The 22,631-nt window shown below is 36.5% G+C and overlaps 2 protein-coding genes across 2 annotated transcripts; both read left to right on the top strand.

The window, feature by feature from the left end:
- Positions 1-14,974: 14,974 nt before the first annotated feature.
- LOC114318408 (uncharacterized) lies at positions 14,975-16,191 on the top strand. The gene is made up of 2 exons (XM_082872224.1): positions 14,975-15,476; positions 15,791-16,191. Exons 1-2 carry the CDS (start codon positions 14,975-14,977, stop codon positions 16,189-16,191), a joined length of 903 nt encoding a protein of 300 aa, XP_082728350.1.
- A 127-nt stretch (positions 16,192-16,318) lies between these two features.
- On the top strand, positions 16,319-16,942 carry LOC114318407 (uncharacterized). Its single transcript, XM_028265305.2, has one exon. It carries the CDS (start codon positions 16,319-16,321, stop codon positions 16,940-16,942), a length of 624 nt encoding a protein of 207 aa, XP_028121106.2.
- The last annotated feature ends 5,689 nt before the right edge of the window (positions 16,943-22,631 follow it).

Genomic DNA, 22,631 nt, shown 5'->3' with positions numbered 1-22,631 from the left:
GGTAAGTGAATTTAGTTGTGAGATGAAATGTCTCAAAATAATTCATGTCATTTTTAATAATTTTATTTGAAATTATTATTACAATAAAAAATAAAAGAAATAAGGGGTTTAAAATATTAATCAGAGTACTAATTGCAATACTCATTACAATATTACATATTATTTTACCATTTTGTCCATTTGTCTCTCTCCAACCCTTCTCATCTTTTTCCTTATTCCCTCTTTTAATTGGTTATTCCTTCCCTTCTCATCTTTTTCCTTATTCCCTCTTTTAACTGGCTATTCCCACTACTAAAAAAAATACTTTTTGTGACCGCCACAAGCCGTCGTAAATAATAAAAAAACAGTCGCAAAAGACTTTTTGCGACGACCCATGCGACGGCAAATGAGGGTCGTAAATGTGGGGGTGGCAAATACTTTTTGCTACCACAAAATAATAGTCGTAAACTATTTGTGACTGCCTAACCTACTTTTTGCAACAGCTATTTTGTTGTCGCAAAATGTATATATATATATATATTTTTTAGCGACTACTTTTTTGCTGTCGCAAATCATTATTTTTATAATGAAATCATATATACGTTTGCAACAACAAAAAAAATCAATTGCAAGCACCTAACAATTTTTTTTAATAAAAAATAACAAAATTAACAAATTAATTTAAACTCATAATGGAAATACTAACCTATTCACATATAAGTGTGCAAACAAAAAATAAACTTTTATACATGCAAAACAAATATCCATCAACCATCCTTAAAATATATTGTAATAAAAGATTCAAGTCCTCAAAAAAAAAAAAAAAAAAAAAAAAAAAAAAAAAAAAAAACAAGAAGAAAAGAAAAGAAAGAGCAACATAATCTCAGTTTGGCTCCCAAACATCACCCGCTCAATTATATCAACTACTCCCTCAACAAAACCACCAAAAACATATACACGTGACTTGAAAATTTAATGCAGTTTAACTTGAAATAATAAAAATAAAACTATTTCAAAAGAAATTGTCAAGAGAAAAAAAAGGGTTCATTCTCTAAACTCTTTAGCTTGGAGTAAATTACAAAAAATATAGATGCCAATTCGTAATTTGCACTAATAAATAGACAAGAAGTAAGCTCCACATGTGAGGTTCACCTCTTGTCTCACCTATGTGTTTGATTCTTTGAAAATCTTTTGTGCAATTATGCTTTTTCATAAAGCAAAGGATTAGCAAGCCAAGATTGTGCATCAAAAACAAAGAGGTGCTGTGAGAGAGTAATCCCATTAGATTTATTTGAGAGTGCCCCTGACAACATAATGCAAACATCTTTTTGTTTCATTGTATGTTAGATTTGAATAATGTGTATGGGCGCACGTGTGTGTGTGTGTGTGAGAGAGAGAGAAAAGGGGGCAGGGAATGAGAATTAATGAAAAATTAAGCACCAAAAAGAAGACAATAAAATTGGCAGAATGAGTTACCTCGCAATAGACTTCGTCCGGTTTGCATTTCCATAAAGAGGTAGGGACACAGCTCTAAAGGGAACTTTACTTTGAGAATGACTTATATTTAAAAAAAATAAAAATAAAAATAAAAATAAAAAAAACACAATAAACATTTACTCTTCTTTCTGTTATAGTTGCCTTGTCACCAATTTCAGAAACAAATATCAATGAGAATGCAGTAGTGAAGCCTGACTTCATAATTGTTGCTAAAATTGCTGAAGGTCCTTCTTTCACAAAGGCAATCAATGAATATACAAAAGCACATCCAAATAGCACAGAGGCCAGAGGGAGAAGGTATGGAATTCAATCAGGAGGCTTCCCACTGCCAAATCATAAAAGATGTATAGATCAGTTTGCACTCAATCAAGGATGCTCACTACAGTCAATTGGCTATTTATAGTGCAATAATTTACATCACATAATTATTCAACAAGAAAAATACAAGTGAAAATCATGATCCTAACTGTTAACGATCCCTGAAAATCAAGTGCGGAAAAAACCAAAAAAAGGAAGTTCCATACTCTGCCATCAACTAGCACTTTAACCTCATCCAAAGTAACTCAGAACAAAAACTTTAAATGAACTACTATTTTAGGTTCTTGGTAGGACAAATATTATATGTTGCTCTTTATGGATGATTTATATTCAAGTAATTTACAGGCATAAAAGGGCCCAAGTATATTTTTTTTATATGTTTAGTATTGCCATGTTTCTATAACATTTCTTAGTTTCTATGAGAGGAGAATAAAGACATATTGGAAGAGTCACTTTTAACTATAAAACAAGATAATTATAGTACCCTACTTCCTTGTCATGCAAGCAGATGATACATTGTAGCTTCCCATAATTTGTATGATACATAATTCATATAACTTGCTTACCACCAATACAAGTCTGAGTTCCACACATCGCACAATCTCATTCACAATCCAAACTCAAAAAAATACTAACATTCACAATAATAACACATCACAAGTTCATTTGACATGATACAACTTACATTTCAGATGAACTGTCACTTTGTGCATCATTGGCAAAGATATTTTGGTTGTCATTTTCCTCCCTCCCTCCATAGCCCGCAGATCCAACACCGACATTAGATGCCTGTGCTTTGATAGTGTTGCACACAGATTTCAATCTTGATAGTTCTCTACATCTCACTAAACATAAGTCAGCAAAAAACGTATTTGTAGCTCTGTGAGTCATATTTAATGATAATGTACAACTGCAAATGCCAAGAGGATGAGATTAAATGCCTATGAAAGGTAAATATCTCAATGCACAGGTGTCACAAAATTAGATCAAGCTCTTTTCTAGTAACAGCTTTAGTACATAAAGGAATCATCACCCAACTGAATATATCAACACCTCAGAGTTAGCTTGGTCCTGCTGTATGAATTGATAGTTTTGAACTATTAATAAAACGAACATACGGGAAATGAATGAAGACACCCAATTAAAGCTCCTTTTCAGTTGACATATAGCATTTCTCAATATAGAACCATGCCAACATCCAAATCTCTATTTCTAGAAAAATAGAGATTCAACTACATTGGTTCTTCTGCTCACTCTAACTTCTGGTTTAGTATTACAAATGGTTTTAGATAGTGATCCCTTACATTAGTGCATATTTTAGAAACATTGTGAGGAAAACAGAATCATAAATATCAATGTTTACATTTCTGTAGAACACTAAAAAGTATTTAGGAACATCAGTGTTTACATGCAGTAACGATACCTTTATTCTGTAGCTTCTTCACCTTCAAATCTCATTTTGAACCTCATCCCTACAGAATAATTACTCTTAACAGATTCCATGTATTGATCAAACGAAACAATATACTCAACAGGGCTTGTCCTGTAATAAAGAATTAGTTAACAGAAAATACAAGAAACGAAAGTAATTTCATATTTGCTATCTCATTCCCTGTTTTGACAATACATAGGTGATTTAGAGAAACAAATTAATGTAGTAGTCTGCCACATAATGAAGGCTTGAACCTAGTGTGGCAAATCACATTTCAACACTATAGAAAGCTATTCAATTCAAGTAATTATTAATTAAAAGTTAATTCTAAACTACACATATGCTTAATACTAAACAATAGTCAACCCAACCGAAACACTTCTCACAATCCTCACAGTTACATAATTACAAGTCAATCCAAGAAAGAGAAAAAGAGATGGATGAGTGAATGAGATGATGGAAAAGATCTTAATGAACTATCATAACTTTCACTCAGCCAAACCTTAAATTATGAACTATCCAACAAGTTTTCTTTAGTGCAATTCCATCCTTGAAGTGAATATATAGTATAAGACACAAACCTCGGCTTGTAATAAACTGTGAAAAATGTTCTTGTTATGTATGCATGCCACGCCATTGCAAGGACACCAATATGCATGCTGTGGTTGGATATGACAAATGATGGAATACTAGCCTGCTGTCTCATGGCTCGTCTTACTCCTATGCGAAGTTCCCCATTCTCACCTCTAAAAGTCCCATGTTAAAATCATTCCATAAGTCAATAACGAGTAGCTAACTTGGAATGTGAAAAATGTAAATGTCACGACCCAAACCCGCCCCTATGGGTTTAGCATTATAACCGGCCAGTAATTCTTGGATTACCAAAGGCCTCTTGACAGATTAACATATAGTTAGAGGCTGTGGAAGTAAACATACAAAATATACATAGTCTATTGAGCTGTGAAGACGTACATGAGACGTATAATTTAAAAATTTTATAAACATACGAGTGATGTTGGAAGATATAACATTTACATATCACTCCTAGAAGTATAATATCAGAAATCTTGCCAAAAGCTTAACAAAATAAACAAAGTCTAATACTGTTACAAAAACAGCCACAAAACTTGACTTTAATCAGAACCTCCTCGGGAGGCACAAAGGTTGGCTGACAAAAACCGAAACATAGGCCGTCAACTCTAGGCCTGGTCACGTGCCTGCTCACCTGCATACATAATATAAATTGTGAACTAATGCCCAGTGAATAATAACAGAGTAAAGAATTTTAATGAATGACACCCAACACTGATTTCAAATCTCATGGTAAATCAGAATCATAATCAGGTAGCGGAAACAGAATCATAGTTTTATTCATATTCAAATCATGTGTGGTACATCCATTAGCATAAACATGTCTCTTTGGTCAAGCATATCAAGTTCCACAAAGAAACCTCCGGTACCAGGTATCATATCTCATATAACGGCCATGGTATTGTTTCCCCTGGGCGAAGGCCTGTGCTACGGTATTGTTTTCCCCCGGCGAGGGCCTGGGCCACGGTATTATCCCTTGGGCTAGGGCCTCATGACCATAAGCCACAGTATTATGTCCCCTGGGCGAGGGCCTCTGCCAAGGATACCACAATTACGTTTCAAAGAAAAATTTGGACATTCATTAATTCATACAAAATGTAGTATTTCAGAAAACTGATCATTTCGTATCATCAGAAAATAGTTAAAGTCAAACATAACTTTATAGAGTTATTACTCACAGATAACCGGTGGCTCCAAATAGACGAGTAGAGTAGGTAATTCACTTACCTTGAGGTGCGTCACCTACATAACATGACAGATGTATACGTTGAAACACACGCTCGAATTGTACATAACTCATTTTGTTTGTTCTTAGTGCGTTTCTAGCCTTTAATCCCATTACGGTGTCTTAATCATGGCCTAGGAATGCCTAGGATGGAATGAGGATGCAGAAATGCACTTAAAAACATTTATTTTTTCAAAACTTGTTGAAAACAGGGTCCATGCTCGAGCGTGGCTTTCCTCGCTCGAGCGGACATGCAAAATGTGAAGGTTCGCTCAAGCGTGACTTCCTTCGCTCGAGCGGACTGTAAACTTTGACAAAAGTACTGGTTGATTGTTTTTCATGCTCAACGGACGCTTGATATACGCTCGAGTGTGAGACTTAGACCCTCGCTCGATCGTGACCTCTGTCGCTCGAGCGTGCTATAAAACATATAAACTTTTTGGTACATGCATTTCACGCTCGAGCGGGTCTCAGGTTGCTCGAGCAGAAGTGCACACACTCAAAGCGCTCGCTCAAACATGAACTCTTACGCTCGAGCGTGGATACAAATTCTGGAATTTCCAGATTTGATCTTCAAGCTCAAACTCAAACCTAAAGCCTTCAAACTTGATTTTTCTGGGCCTAAACTTGAGGAAATACATGGAAACTCTTAAAATAACATGAATTAAAGTTTATTTCAAGAAATCATGGCCCAATAGCCTCCTAATTGTGCAAAAATCGACTTAGAACTTATGAATGATTCATGAACATGACATGCATGTATTTCCTTTAAACTTAATCTTTTCAAATCATGATCAAATGCTATAAAATAACTTGAAACTTGATGATTTCCCTAAATTACGATGAATTTCAAACATGCATGAAGGAATTTCCCAGTAAACATGCTCTAAATGCATTAAAATGTGCATACATGTATGAATTGATCTTCCTATCTACTCCTTAAGCTTGGTTCTTACATCTCATAGCTCAATTCACTTGAATTCATGTACGAATTAACTCAATTTCAAGACTAGAGACTTGGCTTCTTACCTTAGATGCTCAATTGGGTCTTAGGTGCTAAATTATTGAGCTAGATGATCAAATCTCCAAAGTTCCTTTTTCTTTTCTAGTAATTCCTTGGTTTGAGTTAAATTTTCAAGCCTATGACCAAATCTTCCTACTCTCTCTTTTCCTCACATTTTTGAGCATCAATGAGTAGGAATGAAGGTGTATAGTTGAACTAGTGTGGTCAAATATGGCTTATTGGTAGTAAATAATCAAAGTTAATCAAATGGCATTTAATTAATCTAATTTAATCGCTCTGAACTGAATTTTAATGAAACTTACCATAAGGTTCTAAAAATTCCAAATAACTCATAAATCAAATCAATTTCTGTATCGAATGTTGATAAGGCCTTCAATTCGCAAACCAAAACTAAAATATGAACAGATCATTCTACGTCAAACAGATATAAACATTAAATAATGCAATGAACATGTAATTAACTTAAGACTTCCTCTTAATTACTTGTTAGGCATTCATAAACATGAATTAGCGCTAATTATGGGTCGGGGTTATAACAGTAAAAATGATTTGCACACCTTAAAAATATAAAAGCATCCCTGGCAACAAGCCTTTTAGAGTTTACAAAGACACTCTAACCACTTTGAAGTAGGTGCCTCTGTGGCTGACCTGCCATTTTGAAAATCACATGAACTAAGATGAGGCACTAAAACTCAACATGAATAAACGTAATGTTTCATCCAAATGCGTCACTCTAACATTACTCATTTGACATTGAATCGTTCCCTACTGCCACATAGTAGTAATAACAAAAATAAATATTAGTCCCTAACTTCGAGATTATGTATTTGCACACATGTAGTAATAACAAAAATAAATATAAGTACCTAACTACTAAAATCATGCTAATCGTAAAAACACAGTCAATTCTACTTTCTGATGTTTCCACGGCCTTCAATTAAATTTTTATAACAAAGAATCAAATAGATTTTCCTACGGTGAACAGATAGAAATTTAGAAACACATATAGTCATATAAATGGCACTTAAAATCATATTAGGCACATAATCACAATCATAATTAAGATTGATTAACATAACACGGGATAGGGTTATCACAATGACCCATTGAAGACTAATGAGTTTATAACCAATATAAATAATTGGTTAAGAAGCAAAGTAAAGGATTGGTTTATTTGATTAAGAAAAGATTAAAAAAAAAAGTAACTTTGATCAAGAGACTAATGCTATGTTCGATATGTTGTGCTATGTAATTGTGTTTGTAAGTCAAGTCAAGGACATTGCCCAACTGCTACAAGAAACCCATCAATGTGAGTAATAATATTGTAAAGATATGTTCATTTATGTTTATTTCGATACATAAATGTTGTGTTGTTTGGAATTATGTTTTGTGAAAATGAATAAGGTACAAAAACTGTGATATGGAATATGGATATGAAATGTGAATTGTTTGTAATATGATATGGTGGGCCCAAAGCCATTCCGTTTATGCTACGAGATAATACAAATTGTTCGGTCTTTAAGACCTATTGATTGTTGGTATGGAACAAAGTGTTGTACGAAACTAAGTACTACAATGGGAGTCACCTCTAAAATCCATACGAGTCACCTCTTGAGTCCATACATACATGAATTGGGCCCAAGGAGAGGTGGAAACATGTCGATGTTCTATCTACTCCATGATAAGATACAGTTACGACATGATATATTTAGACCTAAGGTCGTTCAGAAAATATGATATGAATACGAATATTTTTACATCGCTATATGACTCATATTTACGAGGTGTTATTTTATATGAATGAATAGATGTCCTATTTTAAAATGTGATTCTAACCCTTTGTATAAATGGGTGTACCAAGCACCACATAATATGTTTTGTAATGGTTTCAAGTATGTATTCCATTTGCAAAGCATGGATTTTGATACGATAAATGTTTGTTTTAAAATGATTTAAGATATGTTTTAGAATTCTAAAATATGTTTTCCTAATATTAAGGACATTATTCATTAACCTCTTTACTTTATTATCACTCACTAGGCTTTAGCTCACCCTTCTCCTTTATATATATATATGCAGGTGAGTCATCGAAGGATCAGCATTAGAGTTGTACCAAAGTCCACCTCTCTGTCAAGCCACCTAGGTTATGCCTCTGTGTCGAGGCTTTAACTTTGTATTGTAGAATTCTGTATTTCATTGAGTCTTTCATATAGTGTGTGAGATCTGTATAAGCTTTGTTATTGTATATGTAAATATGGAAAGTGTAGTTAAATGTTTTAATTATTTTAGTCATCATGTATGCACAAGCTCAATGAATATTATTATTTTTATTTTGCTTCCGCTTTAAGCCCTGATATGATTTTAATATTGTGAAATTTTGTTTATGAGGCTTAAGTACAGGTCGATCATGACTTAAACTTTTAGGGGCGGGTTTAGGTCGTGACACAAACCATCTGTGCTAAAATTTCCCAATAGCAGTCCCATCACTGCCATTATATATATATATATATAGTAGCCTTGGGGGCTCATATGTGAGCCAATGTAAACTCTGATTCAGGATTCAGAAATCAGCATCACATCTCTTAAAGTTTTTCACTATCTGTGCACTAAAATGCACTACTTTGTGGAAAATTTTATTTACACATCATAAATTGTCTCATACACATCATTATTTAGTTCATAACATTACTTAGTTCACATCTTTGATATTTTTAATCTTTGATATTTTACTCAAAACACACCACAATCTAACATGACAGAAAGTAATAATAATAATTCGAATTCAGAACAGAAATCAAGCAAGTTCAAAGCAATGCTATATATATATATATGAAGAGAGAGAGAGAGAGTGAGAGAGAGAGAGAGAGAGAGAGGTGAGAATTGGAAGGTCAAGCGACAACAATTAAGAATTGAATGGCTCAGCTTGTACTTGTAATAAATGATGAAGGATTGATTCAAACCAAAGCTTCGTCGAAAGGTGATTTATGGTTGTGACTAGAGAGAAAGAGAGTTAGATTGACGAAAAAGTGATCAAATTACAGTGAGAATAAATGATTGAATGAATTACAGTGAGAATGAATGATCGAATTACAGCGACGAAAAAAAGAGTTAGATTGAATGAATGATTCAAAGAGACTCATTGAGACGAGAGAAAGAGAGAGAGAGAGAGAGAGAGAGAGAGAGAGAGAGAGAGTTTATACCGTTGGTGATCTATAGAGCGAAATCGATCACAAGCAATCTCATAGTTGTTGAGAATCGATCACAACCAATTTCTTCAGACATTTGAGTGAGCGAAATTAGATTTCACGATTGAGCAAAATCAGATTCTTCATCACGACCATAGTGTCACGACCCAAACCCGCCCCTATAGGTTTGGCACCGTAACCGGCCAGTAATCCGTGGATTACCAAAGGCCTCTGAATAGATTAGCAAATAATAAGGGGCTGTGGAAGCAATAATACAAAATACACAAGGTCCAATGAGCTGTGATAACGTACATGGGACAGAACATTTCAAAACTTACATATATTCATAAGCATGCCAGTCAAGGACACCAATATTTACAAAGTATTACATCCCAAGACCTGTCCTTACAAAACACATACAGAGACTAGCATGAATACAAAAAACAGCCATAACATTAGACTTCGACCGGAACCTCCTCGGGAGGCACAACAGTTGGCTGACAAAACAGAACAGAAGACCGTCAACTCTGGCCCTGGTCACACGCTGGCTCACCTACATACATAATATAAACTGTGAGCGAAAGCCCAGTGAATAATAAGAGAGTAAAGGGTTTCAATGAATGAGTTCGCACAGATTCAAAAATCATAATTCAGTTCATATCAAAATCATAGTTTGTCCAGATCATATACAGACAAAAATCATAAGTCATGTTTAAGTTTACGTGATACATCCATTAGCATAATCAGAACAGAACAAAACAGAACGTATACACGTGAGGTTATGAATAACCAGTTCCGTAAAGGAACCTCTGGATCCGGGTAACAGAACAGAACAGAAGCTGAGCCCCCATGACAGGGCCTCCGGTACGGGTAACAGAGTGCAGACAGAAATAAGTTCTGTAAAGGAACCTCCGATACCGGATAACAGCTAACAGATATCACATGATGCTAAGGATGTCACGAATACATATTAGAAATTGAACAATCATTCATTGTACAGAACATATTATTTCGGAAAACAGATCTTGTTTTATCCCACAAAAAGTAGATACAGTTTGAACATAACTTTACTAAATTATTACTCACAGTTGGCCTTGAAACAGACAGACGGAGCAGATTGGTCACACGACACGCGGCACGTGACCTACATAACACATAACACATAACGGACACACACTTGAAACACACATTCTAATTGCACAAAACTTACGTTGTTGATTCTTAGTGTGTTTCTAACCTTAAATCCTCATTATAGAGTCTTAAACATGGCCTAGGAATGCCTAGGATGGAATGAGAATGCAAAGATGCCTTGGAAAACATTTCTCAAATTTTGCTGAAGATAAGGTCCAAGCTCGAGCTTGGCTTTCCCCGCTCGAGCGGACATGCAGAAAAAGAAGCCCCGCTCGAGCGTGGACTTCCCCACTCGAACGGACTGCAAACTTATGAAAAAGTGCTGGATGCATGCAATTCACGCTCGACGGGCGCTCGACCCCCGCTCGAGCGTGTGACACAGACCCTCGCTCGAGCGTGACTTCCCCCGCTCGAGCGGACTGCAAGACACACAAACTTCTGGGTATACGCATTTCACGCTCGAGCATGACTCTCGCCGCTCAAGCGGAAGTGCATGTACTCAGGTTTCACGCTCGAGTGTGAAAGTCCTCGCCCGAGCGAGGGTCAAAATTCTGGAAAATCCATATTGACCTCCAAGCATGAAACTCGACCTTCAACGATCTAAAACTCATTTTTCTGGGCCAAATCTTTGGAAAACACTTAGTAACCCATAAAACAACATGTTTAAAGCTTCAATTCAAGAAATCATGGCCCAAGAGTAAACCAATTGTACAAAACTCAACTAGAAACTTGAAATTAATTTCATGCACATGACTTGCATGTAAATCCTTGAACTCAAGTCCTCTAAAACATGATCAAATGCAATGTTCAACTCAAAAACAAGATCAACTATGATAATATGACATGGAACATGAAGAATTTCTAAACCAAAACTTGGATTATGACATGCATGCAAGGATTCTTTAGGGAGACAACCCCAAATGCCATGAATTACACATGCATGTATGCATTAAGCTTTAATTCACCAATTCTTAGCTTTAGACACTAATTAACCATGAACCAAGAAAGGAACAATTCAAATTCAAGTTCAAGGGGATGGATCTCTACCTTAGGTCTTGAATGTTAAGGTGTAGGGGCCTAATTATGCAATCCTTTCTTCAATTCTTCAAATTTCCTAGCCAAAACTTGATGAAATCGATTCTCCTACTCTCCCTCTCTCACTCACTCGGTTTGGTCTAAGAAAGAAATGCTGAGATATGAAACAAAAGCTTCTAATCAAGATTGAACAAAGTGGCCCACTAAGGGGCAAAAATGTAATAAACTCATTTAATGTAATTTAACTTTATTTAATCATACCAAATCAAATTTAAATTAAATTTACCATAAAGTCACATAAATTCTAATTATCACATAGCACTAATCAATTTTGAAATCGGGGGCCGATAAGGCTTTCAATTCGCAGTTCAAAGACAAAACATGAACAGGTCATTCTATAACAAACATATAGAAACGCAAAGATAATGCAATACATATGCAAATTAATTCCGAATTCCTTCTAAATTACTGTTAGGCATAACTAATCATGGATTAGCATTAATCGGAGGTCGGGGTTATTACACATGGTCTCTTCTTCAAACGACCGAGTGAGCGAAATCAGATATTTCTTTGTTTGTGAATTGTAGAGAGTGTGAAAAGGGTTAGGGCATAAGTATAAGAAAAGAGCAAAATAAATAAAAGAAAAAAATTTCAAGGCTGTTATTGTAAATATTATTTTTTGTGACAGTCAAAAAATTAGTCGCAAAAAGGCCCTTTTCTAGTAGTGTCCTTTATTATTAGTCGTTTTTTCTTTACCATCTCTAACTACCAAACACATGTCTCTTACTCAACCCAATTGCTCAACTGTGATTTTGAAAGTGATCATTTTTTTAAAAAAAAACATGAGTACGATGAAATCACATATCTATAATTATTGAATCAATATGATTTTTCTTTAATTATTTACATACAACAAACTTATAATATGAATTTTTCAAATTAGTGGAGAATAGCCAACTCAAGCTAACTTGACAAAAATGAAACCTTGGTCCAAATGAAAATAAGCCAAACCTTTTTTTTCCCCCTCACATGACAAACATAGGCTTTGTTTGGTTTAGGAGTGGAATCATAATTCCACCCTCCTATTTCAGTGCTGTGTTTGGATATACTTTTTAAAAATTGATTTCACACCTACGTTTGAAAATTCTATTCAGAACATGTTTAGTAGAGTAAGTTTTTGAATTTTGAAATTGGGTCTATCTAGTCGTCTGCCTAGACATCCTTCCGGACAGTTTTTGAATTTTTGGATCTACCCGGTCATCCGGGTGTCCGAACATCCACACGGATGACCAAAACAATGATTTTTTTTTTTAGTGCCTGCAATTGCCACATGTTATTTGAAATATATATATATATATATATATGTTTTTGATATGCTTAAAATATATAAATTATTTTTTTAGACCAAAATGACAAATTATTTGGCCATTTATTTAAAATTAACAAAAAAAATTAAATAAAAATTAATTTGTCACAGTAATTTTAAAAAAAATAAAAAATATTTTTAAACAACACAATTAAAAAAAAATTCCAATCAAATATACAATCAAAAGTAATTTTAAAGCACTGGTTGATATTTTTTTTAACAAAAAATAATATATGTTTTTTAACATTTTAAATAAAAAAATATTTTTAGAATTTTTAGAATTTTTTAAATAAAAAAATTATTTTTTGAATTGAATTTTAAAGAGTTTAGTTATGAGTTTTGAATAGAATTTTCAATAGAGTTTTGAGTTATGTGTTTCGTTATAAGTTATAATTTTTTGAATTAAGTCTTAAAAACTCTTTTTAAAACTCATAACCAAACAACTTTTCTTATTTCAAAAATTTAAAACTCAATTCAAAATTCTTTTCAAAACTCATAACCAAATAAATTTTCTCTTCTCAAATTATGATTCAACAACTCACAAACTTAAAATATAATTTCATTTTTAAATCATAATTCTAAAACTAAATCCAACGCTACCATAAGTTTTCTATGATATAGCTAAAAATAATTTTAGGCTACTACATTGGAAAAAATCCTTTATCTACATGACCAATTGACCAACTTGTAATTTTGCTTTAAAATTTGGAAAAATTACCAGTAAATCCTATATGGTAGAAAGTTAAACCATTTAGTCCTGAAACTATTTTTTTGGTAGGTTTTTTAATGATGATTTTATCTATTTTCTGTTTACATGAATACCCTTGATGTGATTTGTTACCTAAATGGTTAATTCAGTTTTTGGGTGGATAAGGCAATGTCAACGTGTGGGGTGGGATTCTGATTGATTAACATTCATCTTATTGTGTTTGGAGGAATATTGTGGGCTGTGTTTGGTGGTGTTGTGTGCCGTTTTCTCCGTCGGAAAACATTGTTCCAGTTCTGATGACGTTTTGCTGAGGGGTTTTGATGGTGTGAATTTTGTTATCGCAACAACATTTTTTTGGTGGGTTCGTTCTGTTGTTAATTCTGCTGGCCCAACAAGTGGGTGTTCTGTAATGGTTTCATTGTTTTTTTTTACATTTCTTTGTTTGTTTCTGCATTTCTTTTTTTTACAGGTGGGTGTTCTCTAATGGGTGTTCTCTAATGGAAAGTGTTGTTGCGTTTTTTACATTTCTTTGTTTGTAACGTTTTGGTTCCCTATTCCTCAAATTGTTTTTATTTTTTTTTCCCTAATGTTAACTGGGTCAGAAAATGGTGTCGTCTTACGTATAGAGGATGGGATGTGTTCTGTAATGGAAGGTGTTGTTTCATTTTTTTACATTTCTTTGTTTGTAACGTTTTGGTTCCCCATTCCTCAGATTGTTTTTTTGTCTTTCCCCGATCTTAACTGGGTCGAAAATGGTGTCGTCTTATGTATAGAGGATGGGATGCTGGTCGTATGTACCCACGGACAGACCAGTGTTATGTTCCTTTTTTTTCTTTTTTTTGCGATGTTATCTGGGTCTGAAATGTTGCTGTCTCAGGTATGGAGGATGGAATTCTGCTAATGTGTACCCATAGACAGACCAGTGTTCTGTTTCGGTTGCATCGTGGTGTCACGTTTGCACAGATTGTTGATGACATTTGTGGGAAATTTGATGGATTGGTGCCGGGGGTGGTCTGTTTGTTGTTCGATATTCCGGGGTATAAGAGGTTTAAGGTGGTTAGTGATGATGACATTAACAACATGTTGTGTCTAGGTAAATCGTTCGGGCTTAAGCACATTGAGGTCATCGTTCAGGCTCCAAGTGGTGGGGTGGGTGGTAGTTGTGGTTTGCTGGATTGCACGGATGATGGTGGGAATTATCAGGACGATATTCGGATTTCTGGTGTTGAGGATTAATCAGATTTGTTACCGACATACTGTCCTAACAGGTCAAAGACATTTCTGTCGGCTCAATAGGCATATAGGATTACCCATGTGGGACAATGTTTTGATGGGGGAGCAAATGAATTCCGAGAAGTTCTATGCAAGTACGCTGTGGAACGTGGATTCCAATTCAAGTATGTTAAAAATGATTCGGTTCGAATTACTGCAGTGTGCAAGTTTGCAGGGCAGACAGGGTGTATGTGGTCAGTTCACACGAGGATGTTACCATCAACGGGGGTGTTATGCATTAAGAGGTTCGATAGTGTGCACTCGTGTGGTGCTGCTGTGCGAACTTATAGGAACCTGCGTACGGGTTCTGATTTGGTGTCTACTATTGTTGCGGATCGGGTGCGCGATCAGCCATTGACCCGTCCTACGGATGTGGTGTTCGATCTGAGAAACGAATATGGATTGGAGATTAGTTACCGTGTGGCATGGTTGGGTGTTGAGAAAGCGAGGGGTGAAGTGTATGGGGATCACGCTATGTCGTTTGACCAACTTAGGTGGTATAGTGTTTCCGTAATGGAAAAAAATCCAAACAGTTACATTAACCTTGAATTTGAGCAGCAAATGAGGAAGTTTGTTCAGTATTTTATATCGTTCCGTGCATGCATAGATGGGTTCAATCATTGTCGGCCTTTGTTGTTTTTGGATGGAACGTTTTTGAAGGGGAGATTCAAAGGTAATTTGCTTGCCGCTACCGCGAAAGACGACAATCAAGGTAATGTTGCTTCAAATATAATTTTCCGTATGGTTTACGTGTTTCAAATGGTATTTACTATAATTTCATTTGCCCACTCAATGTTTTGTTCGAACATGTTGTCATGGGATTGATAGCATGGTGGACTTGTAAAACATCTTGTCATGATCAATTATTTTTTTAAAAAAAAATTTCATATACCACATTCGACATTGCACAACTTTTTCTTGACGTATGATATAACACATTGCTGTACCTTTTATTCGTACGTAATTTCTCATTGGCATCCAAATTGTTGGGGTTGATTTTTCACCTGTTTCATGATTTGTATGTAGGATTATTTCCTATGGCATTTGCTGCTGTTGATTCCGAGAATGCAGCCAATTGGGAATGGTTTCTAAGGAATTTGAAACAAGTTGTCAGCGGTGGCCGAACATTAACGTTCATATCTGACCGTCACATTGGACTGTTGCAGTGTTTGCCAAACGTATTTCCATCGGCACATCATGCATATTGTTTGGTGCATCTCCAAATGAATTTACGTGATCGCATGAAATATGTTAATGCATCGCAGAAGTTTGGGTTGATGCGCAAGTTGCGTGAATGTGCGTACGCGCCCACTGTTAATTGTTTCAATGAGAAGATGGAAGTACTCAAGAAGTGTAGCCCGGCTGTGATTGAAGGTTTTATGAAGGACTTGGACCCCAAACATTGGTCTAACGCATATTTCAAGTAATTCGCAATCTGTACATTACTATCACTTTCATTTGTTGTACAAATTATTCATTTTTGTTAACATTATTGTACATATTTTCCGTACCCCTTCAAGTGTGTTATTTTTCAAGGGGCAACAGTATCGTGAGATGTGCTCAAACGTTGCTAAATCTTTCAATAATTGGGTTAGTGATGTGCGCCGTCTTCCCATTACTCGTCTAGTTGATATGGTAAGGGGTCAAATCATGGAGCAGATGGCAGAACGCAGAGTTAAGTGCAACACATGGGCTGGTATATTATGCCCTAAAATGGAGAAAAAGTTGGCAACGGCATTTAACGATAGCAGGCTATGGTGTGTTAGTCAGGCTAATGACGAGGTGTACGAGGTTCACTCCAACCCGTCGGTGTTGGTCGATGTGGGTAGGCATACGTGTTCCTGTTTTCAGTGGCAGATAAATGGGTTCCCATGTTCTCATGCCGTTGTTACATTCCGTAATAGCGGGAGGAATATTTACAATTCCATAGACCAAGCATTTCACATCGACACATTTCATTCTTCATACAGTGGAACAATATATCCTATCCCTACCATGGAGAAGCCAAATGTCAACGCAGCTGAATATATGATAACACCGCCAACAGTCATGCGTCCACCGGGTAGGCCCAAACGGAAGAGGATTCCATCTAAGGGCGAGGTAGTTCAACGTATTCAGTATGGGCATTGTGGGAAATTTGGCAACCACAATAGGAAGACTTACAAAGAGCCAATATAGATGGGATACCATGTGGTTTTTTTTTTTTTTTTACCATAGTCAGTTTTTAAATACATGATAGTACTATCATATTTTCTTCCAAACTGGTTTCATAATTCATGTTAGGCCCTAACTATTTTTAATGTCTTCAGTTTTGATGTTTTTTCTAAAATACAATGTTGATGGTGGTGTTTCAATCCCACAAGCATGTTTTGCATTTTTTGGTCCTCAACCAGTAGTTTGTGTGTGGTAACAGATTTTTGTTTCTTTACATTACTAATCAGTGTAATGTGGTCACAACTTAAAGAACATGCACCATGACACCACTACTCCAACTATCCTATATTATACATACATTCAAATCATAATGAACAACTACACAAGTCAACATATGATAGGCAAAGTTTAGCAAAATTTACAGGACCCCAATAAATAATACGGAGGTATTTTGCAGGTCTATCTAGCCTTCTTGTAGGTTGACAATGTAACAGACATGTAGCGTGGACAATGTGGCCTATCAATGTAGCATAACAATGTAACACACGTATGATTAACAATGTAGATCGACCAGATATATGTGTAGTTCAACTTTGCCAATCTATTTTATTCAAAAAGAGCTATTGTTTAAATTACGTGCAAACTGGTTTCATTCTGCTATCAAAACCAAAAAAAAAACCGGCCATACTACCACCGGAAAACCTGTTAATCCACCATTCACAATACTAATAATGTACCAGATTTTGCTAGAACAAAAAAATATGCCAAAAAACATGCACTATTCACACACAGGTAAACATTTTTTCCCGACTGCCTAGCTAAAACATAACTACTACTCTAGGGGGTGTGGTTCTTACTGAAAAAGGGGGTGCTGATCATATTTTGTGCTGCCATTGCACGTAGTCCTTTTTCTGGGGAACTTAAAAACATTTCCACCATAGCAGCGCGCATAGTAGTAGGAGTGAGGCCGTCCATTGTGTTGTTGATGTCTGCCCCACGGATGTGTTGTTTAATAATGAAGGACACGAAGATTCCACAGTCCGACCTGCAGTCACGTAATATGTTAATTCATTTCCACAACACATTGATTGGGTTCGAGCAAACAAGATAATAAAAACAATACTTACGACTTTGGGGCTTATTGCGGACAATCCACAACGGATGTACGTTTGCCATTAAAATCCTCTACCTCAACATCATGATTTCCAATTCTTAGCTTCATAAAATTATTATGATGTTCAGCCACCCACTGTTTCTGTTCACAAATTTAATGTTAATACAATTACGTGCCTGCCAACACGAACATATCAACTTAACCATTCATCACTCATGCATACTCAAACTCAAAACTGATATAGTACCATGTTAACACTACAATTTCTTAACGAATAAATATACCACCTACCACTTTCAAAGCCTCATTGTAATGCTCATCGAGCACACCACGTCTTGGTCTTAACGAGTTGTAATGTTTCCAACCCCCGCTGTCTGAATCGTGTACCATGACAGTCCAGTGGTTGGCATAGTATATTGGGTATACAGTGTATCTGGAACCTCGCACTGCCTTTGTGTACGTTTAAGTACTTTGTTCGTGACAAAGCGTTTGTGTTACGCATCATGTCCTACACATACATTCAATGTCCACGTACCGCCACAATTTGAAATTGTTAGCAGGAATACATGTACGGGTTATGTGTTCACAGCACAACGGGAGGTAGTGGGGTTACTTACCGCGCACATGCTACTATACACATACGCCGTTCCTTTATATTCTCTTCTACCTGACACCGTCCTATACATGTCTGTCAACATAGCTCTGTACGCATCTATTACCTACACCACGTAGTGAACATTACAATTTGGTAGTCTCCATTTACAAAAAAAATAACACAACCGTGCCACACAGTGTATTCGCTGACATGGTGACAATATATTTAAAAAAAAAATCCAACCTATCAAGCCAACCCTGTTTCCAATGGTACCAAATCAGTAAGGAATTCATTTAAGAAGAAGAGAGATGTGCATACATTGCCATAAATCGAGTTCTCCTGTACCAAATCTTTGATGTCACGACCCCATTTCGCCCTTAGTTGAATGGTGTCGTGATGGCCAGTAATCCGAGATTACCGAAGGCCAACTCCCAAAATTCACACACAATCAGAGTATAAATATATGGGGCTCACAAGTGCAGAAGCAATATATACAATTCTAATTAGTTCGTAAGAGCTGTGCATAAGTCAAATGGAATGACATACATCTTAACAAGATCTTACAACTTGGATACAATAAAATGAAGTACAAAAATACATCTTGACCAAAAGGCTTCTCGAGCCATCATATACAAAATACAATGAAATGCAAGCTAAGAAGCATGATCTTCAAGATGCTACAAAATGCGAATCCAAAACAAGTTGCAAAGCACATCTAGGCGTCACCGCCGTCCTGCTTATCACCTATATATATATAGAGAGGGTGAGCTTGGATACTCAGTGAATGGTACAAGTAATAAAGGGTTTGCATGCCTGATATCCGAGATCTTTAACAAAGCAATACATGTTCATAGCTTATAACAGAACATGGGATGAATCCAATTCATCTAACAAATCTTTCAAGCTTCATCAATCAAAGTCTTTCAAGGCTTTCAAGTTTCAGGGGATGACATTAACAAAGGTTGTGCTACAAATGCTTATAGTCCCCTAGCACGTACGGACTTTCAAGGTTGTGCTACAAATGCTTATAGTCCCCTAGCACGTACGGACTTTCAAGGTCGTGCTACAAATGCTTATGGTCCCCTAGCACGTACGGAGTTTCAAAGGTTGTGCTACAAATGCTTATGGTCCTCTAGCACGTACAGACTTTCAAGGTTTTATCAAAACCAAGGCTAATACTTGACACACAAAATAGGGATAGTCATTCATGCTTAACAAATACTTTTCCAAAACAAGGCAAAGCAAAGCTTTATCAAAATCGCTATAACATAGCTTTATTAAAAATACCACTCACATAGTTCTTCAAACGTCGGGGTTAGAAGCAAGGATCCAAGGCCTACAAGCACATAACAAATCCCATTGAATGCACTATCAAACAAGCTTTACATGAATGTAAATGATCTCGGCATTCCTTCAAAACTAAGTCGAACCAAAACAAAACATTGTTCCTCATCTCGGGAAAACATAATGGGCACCAACTAGGTCCTGGCCGAGGTCCCACACCTCCTTGCCGAGGTGTGGTCCCGATGGCCACATTCAAGGAAACGAAGTCGGGAAAATTTGGGTTTCCCTTTCTTTGAAGAACATGAAGAACATGAATGCAAAGAGCATAACTTGTTATTACAAAATCTGAGATTTCATGCTACGAATTCAAAAACATGGACCTGGGCACCCATACTCGAAGATTTTATGAAAATAAATACAAAAACATGAATCTTAATGCAAACTTTCGGATCAAACAATGCTTTTTCTTCAAGAACACATGAATACCACTTTTTCTTTCTAAACCCAACTCTAAATCGATGCATGGCTTGTAAATCAGGTTCGATCATGCAATGTAGCTAGATGATCAATAAGAACAACAAGGGTAGATTAAGATTCTAGTCTCAAAACACGAACCCAACGGTTTGAACTCTAAGGATCAAGATTGGAATTCTATTCCTCCTCTAAAAACTTCTCTCTCCTCAATAACAAGATATGATACAAAATGATGCATTCCTCTCTCTGCCGGTTGATTTAACACTCAGCTCGGACACGTGGCAATGGTTGGTTGGTTCTTCTAAAAAAAGTGGCTGAGTGAAAAGACAAGACTATGACAAAGTGTGTTCAACAAGTAAGATGGCATAGGCACTTCGGCAGGAAATGATCTCGGCTAAGAACAAGGCATCGGCAAGTAAGGGAACAATGATCTCGGCTAGGAAGGACAACACTTGGCCTAGCTGTGCCACACCTCGGTCTAGGTCGTACCAATCCAGGAACAAGATTACTTAGGCGCAAAGGTAACATCTCGGCCTAGATAATACACATCTCGGCCTTGGTGATGAACACCTCGGCCTAGATGATGACATCTCGGCCAACATGCCTTGGTGAAGGTGGAGGTCAACCAAAGTGGTTCCAAGATGGTTCTAAGCCTAAGGTGACCTCGGCTTGGATTAACCTAGGCTAAACACGCACACCAAACAAGGAACAAAGCATGCAAGTAACACTTATGCAAGACAATCAAGGTTTTGCAAATGCAACATATCAAGACAAGATCATGTAATATATGCAAGCATGACTAGAGTAAAGTGAGGGTTGTTACATCCTAACCTCCTTAAAGAAGTTCGGTCCCCAAACTTAAGTTACCTTGCTCTGTAAATAACTCCGGATGACGGATTTTCACTTCTTCTTCCTTTTTCCATGTAGCCTCCTTGCCATAATGCTCCTTCCATTCAACCTTTACCATCGGTATCGACTTGCTTCTCAACTGTCTCACTTCTCTGTCAATAATTCTCATCGGCTTCTCCTCGTAGCCTAAATCTTCATTAACCACAATCTCGGAATACTCAATTACATGCAGTGGATCCCGAATATACTTCCTCAACATCGAAATATGGAACACATTGTGAACTTGACTTAGTTCTGGTGGTAAAGCCAGTCTATAGGCAGCTGGGTTAACTTTCTCAAGTATTTCAAATGGCCCGATGTAACGAGGTGCTAACTTACCTTTCTTCCCAAATCTGGAAATTCCTTTCATTGGCGAAACCTTCAGGAATACATGATCCCCAACTTCAAATTCCAACTCTCTTCTTCTCTGGTCGGCATAGCTCTTCTGTCAACTTTGAGCAGTTTTGATCCTTTGTCGAATGAGCTTAATCTTCTCAGTTGTAACTTGAACTAGCTCGGGACCAATCAAAGCTTTATCTCCTACTTCAGTCCAACATATCGGCGATCTGCACTTCCTTCCATACAAAGCTTTGTACGGCGCCATGCCAATGCTAGCTTGATAACTGTTATTGTAAGCGAATTCTACTAACGGTAGATGTACTTCCCAACTTCTCTTGAAATCTAACACACATAGTCTGAGCATATTTTCGAGTGTCTGAATCGTTCTTTCTGTTTGTCCATCGGTCTGGGGATAGAAAGCTGTGCTAAACTTCAACTCGGTTCCCAAAGCTCTTTGTAAACTCTGCCAAAATCTAGAAACAAACTTCGGATCTCGGTCTGACACAATGGACATCGGCACTCCATGAAGTCTCACAATCTTATTTATATATAGTACAGCAAGTCGATCAGTATTGAATGTAGTCTGAACAGGCAAGAAGTGTGATGACTTAGTTAATCTGTCAACGATAACCCAAATTGAATCCATGCCTTTTTGTGTCCTCGGCAAACCAACTACAAAGTCAATGGAGATGTGTTCCCATTTCCACTCAGGAATCGGCAAAGGTTGAAGTAGTCCTGCTGGCCTCTAGTGTTCTGCTTTCACTTGTTGACAACACAAACACTGGGATACGAACTCGGCTATTTCTCTTTTCATATTCGGCCACCAAAAAGTTTGTTTCACATCTTGATACATCTTAGTGTTTCCTGGATGAACAGCAAATCTGGAACCATGAGATTCCTGCAGAATCTTTCTTTTCAACTCTGGAATGTCAGCCACGCACAATCTTCCTTCAAACTTAAGTACCTGATTTTTAATAGTGTACCCTGACCTCGGCTTAGTGATAATCTCATCGGCAACT

This window comes from Camellia sinensis, chromosome 5, assembly GCF_055761805.1.
Source record: "Camellia sinensis isolate YWXY chromosome 5, ASM5576180v1, whole genome shotgun sequence".
Classification (NCBI taxonomy): Eukaryota; Viridiplantae; Streptophyta; class Magnoliopsida; order Ericales; family Theaceae; genus Camellia; species Camellia sinensis.
Note: the sequence above shows the minus strand (reverse complement) of the source record. Positions and strands in the feature narration are given on the sequence as shown.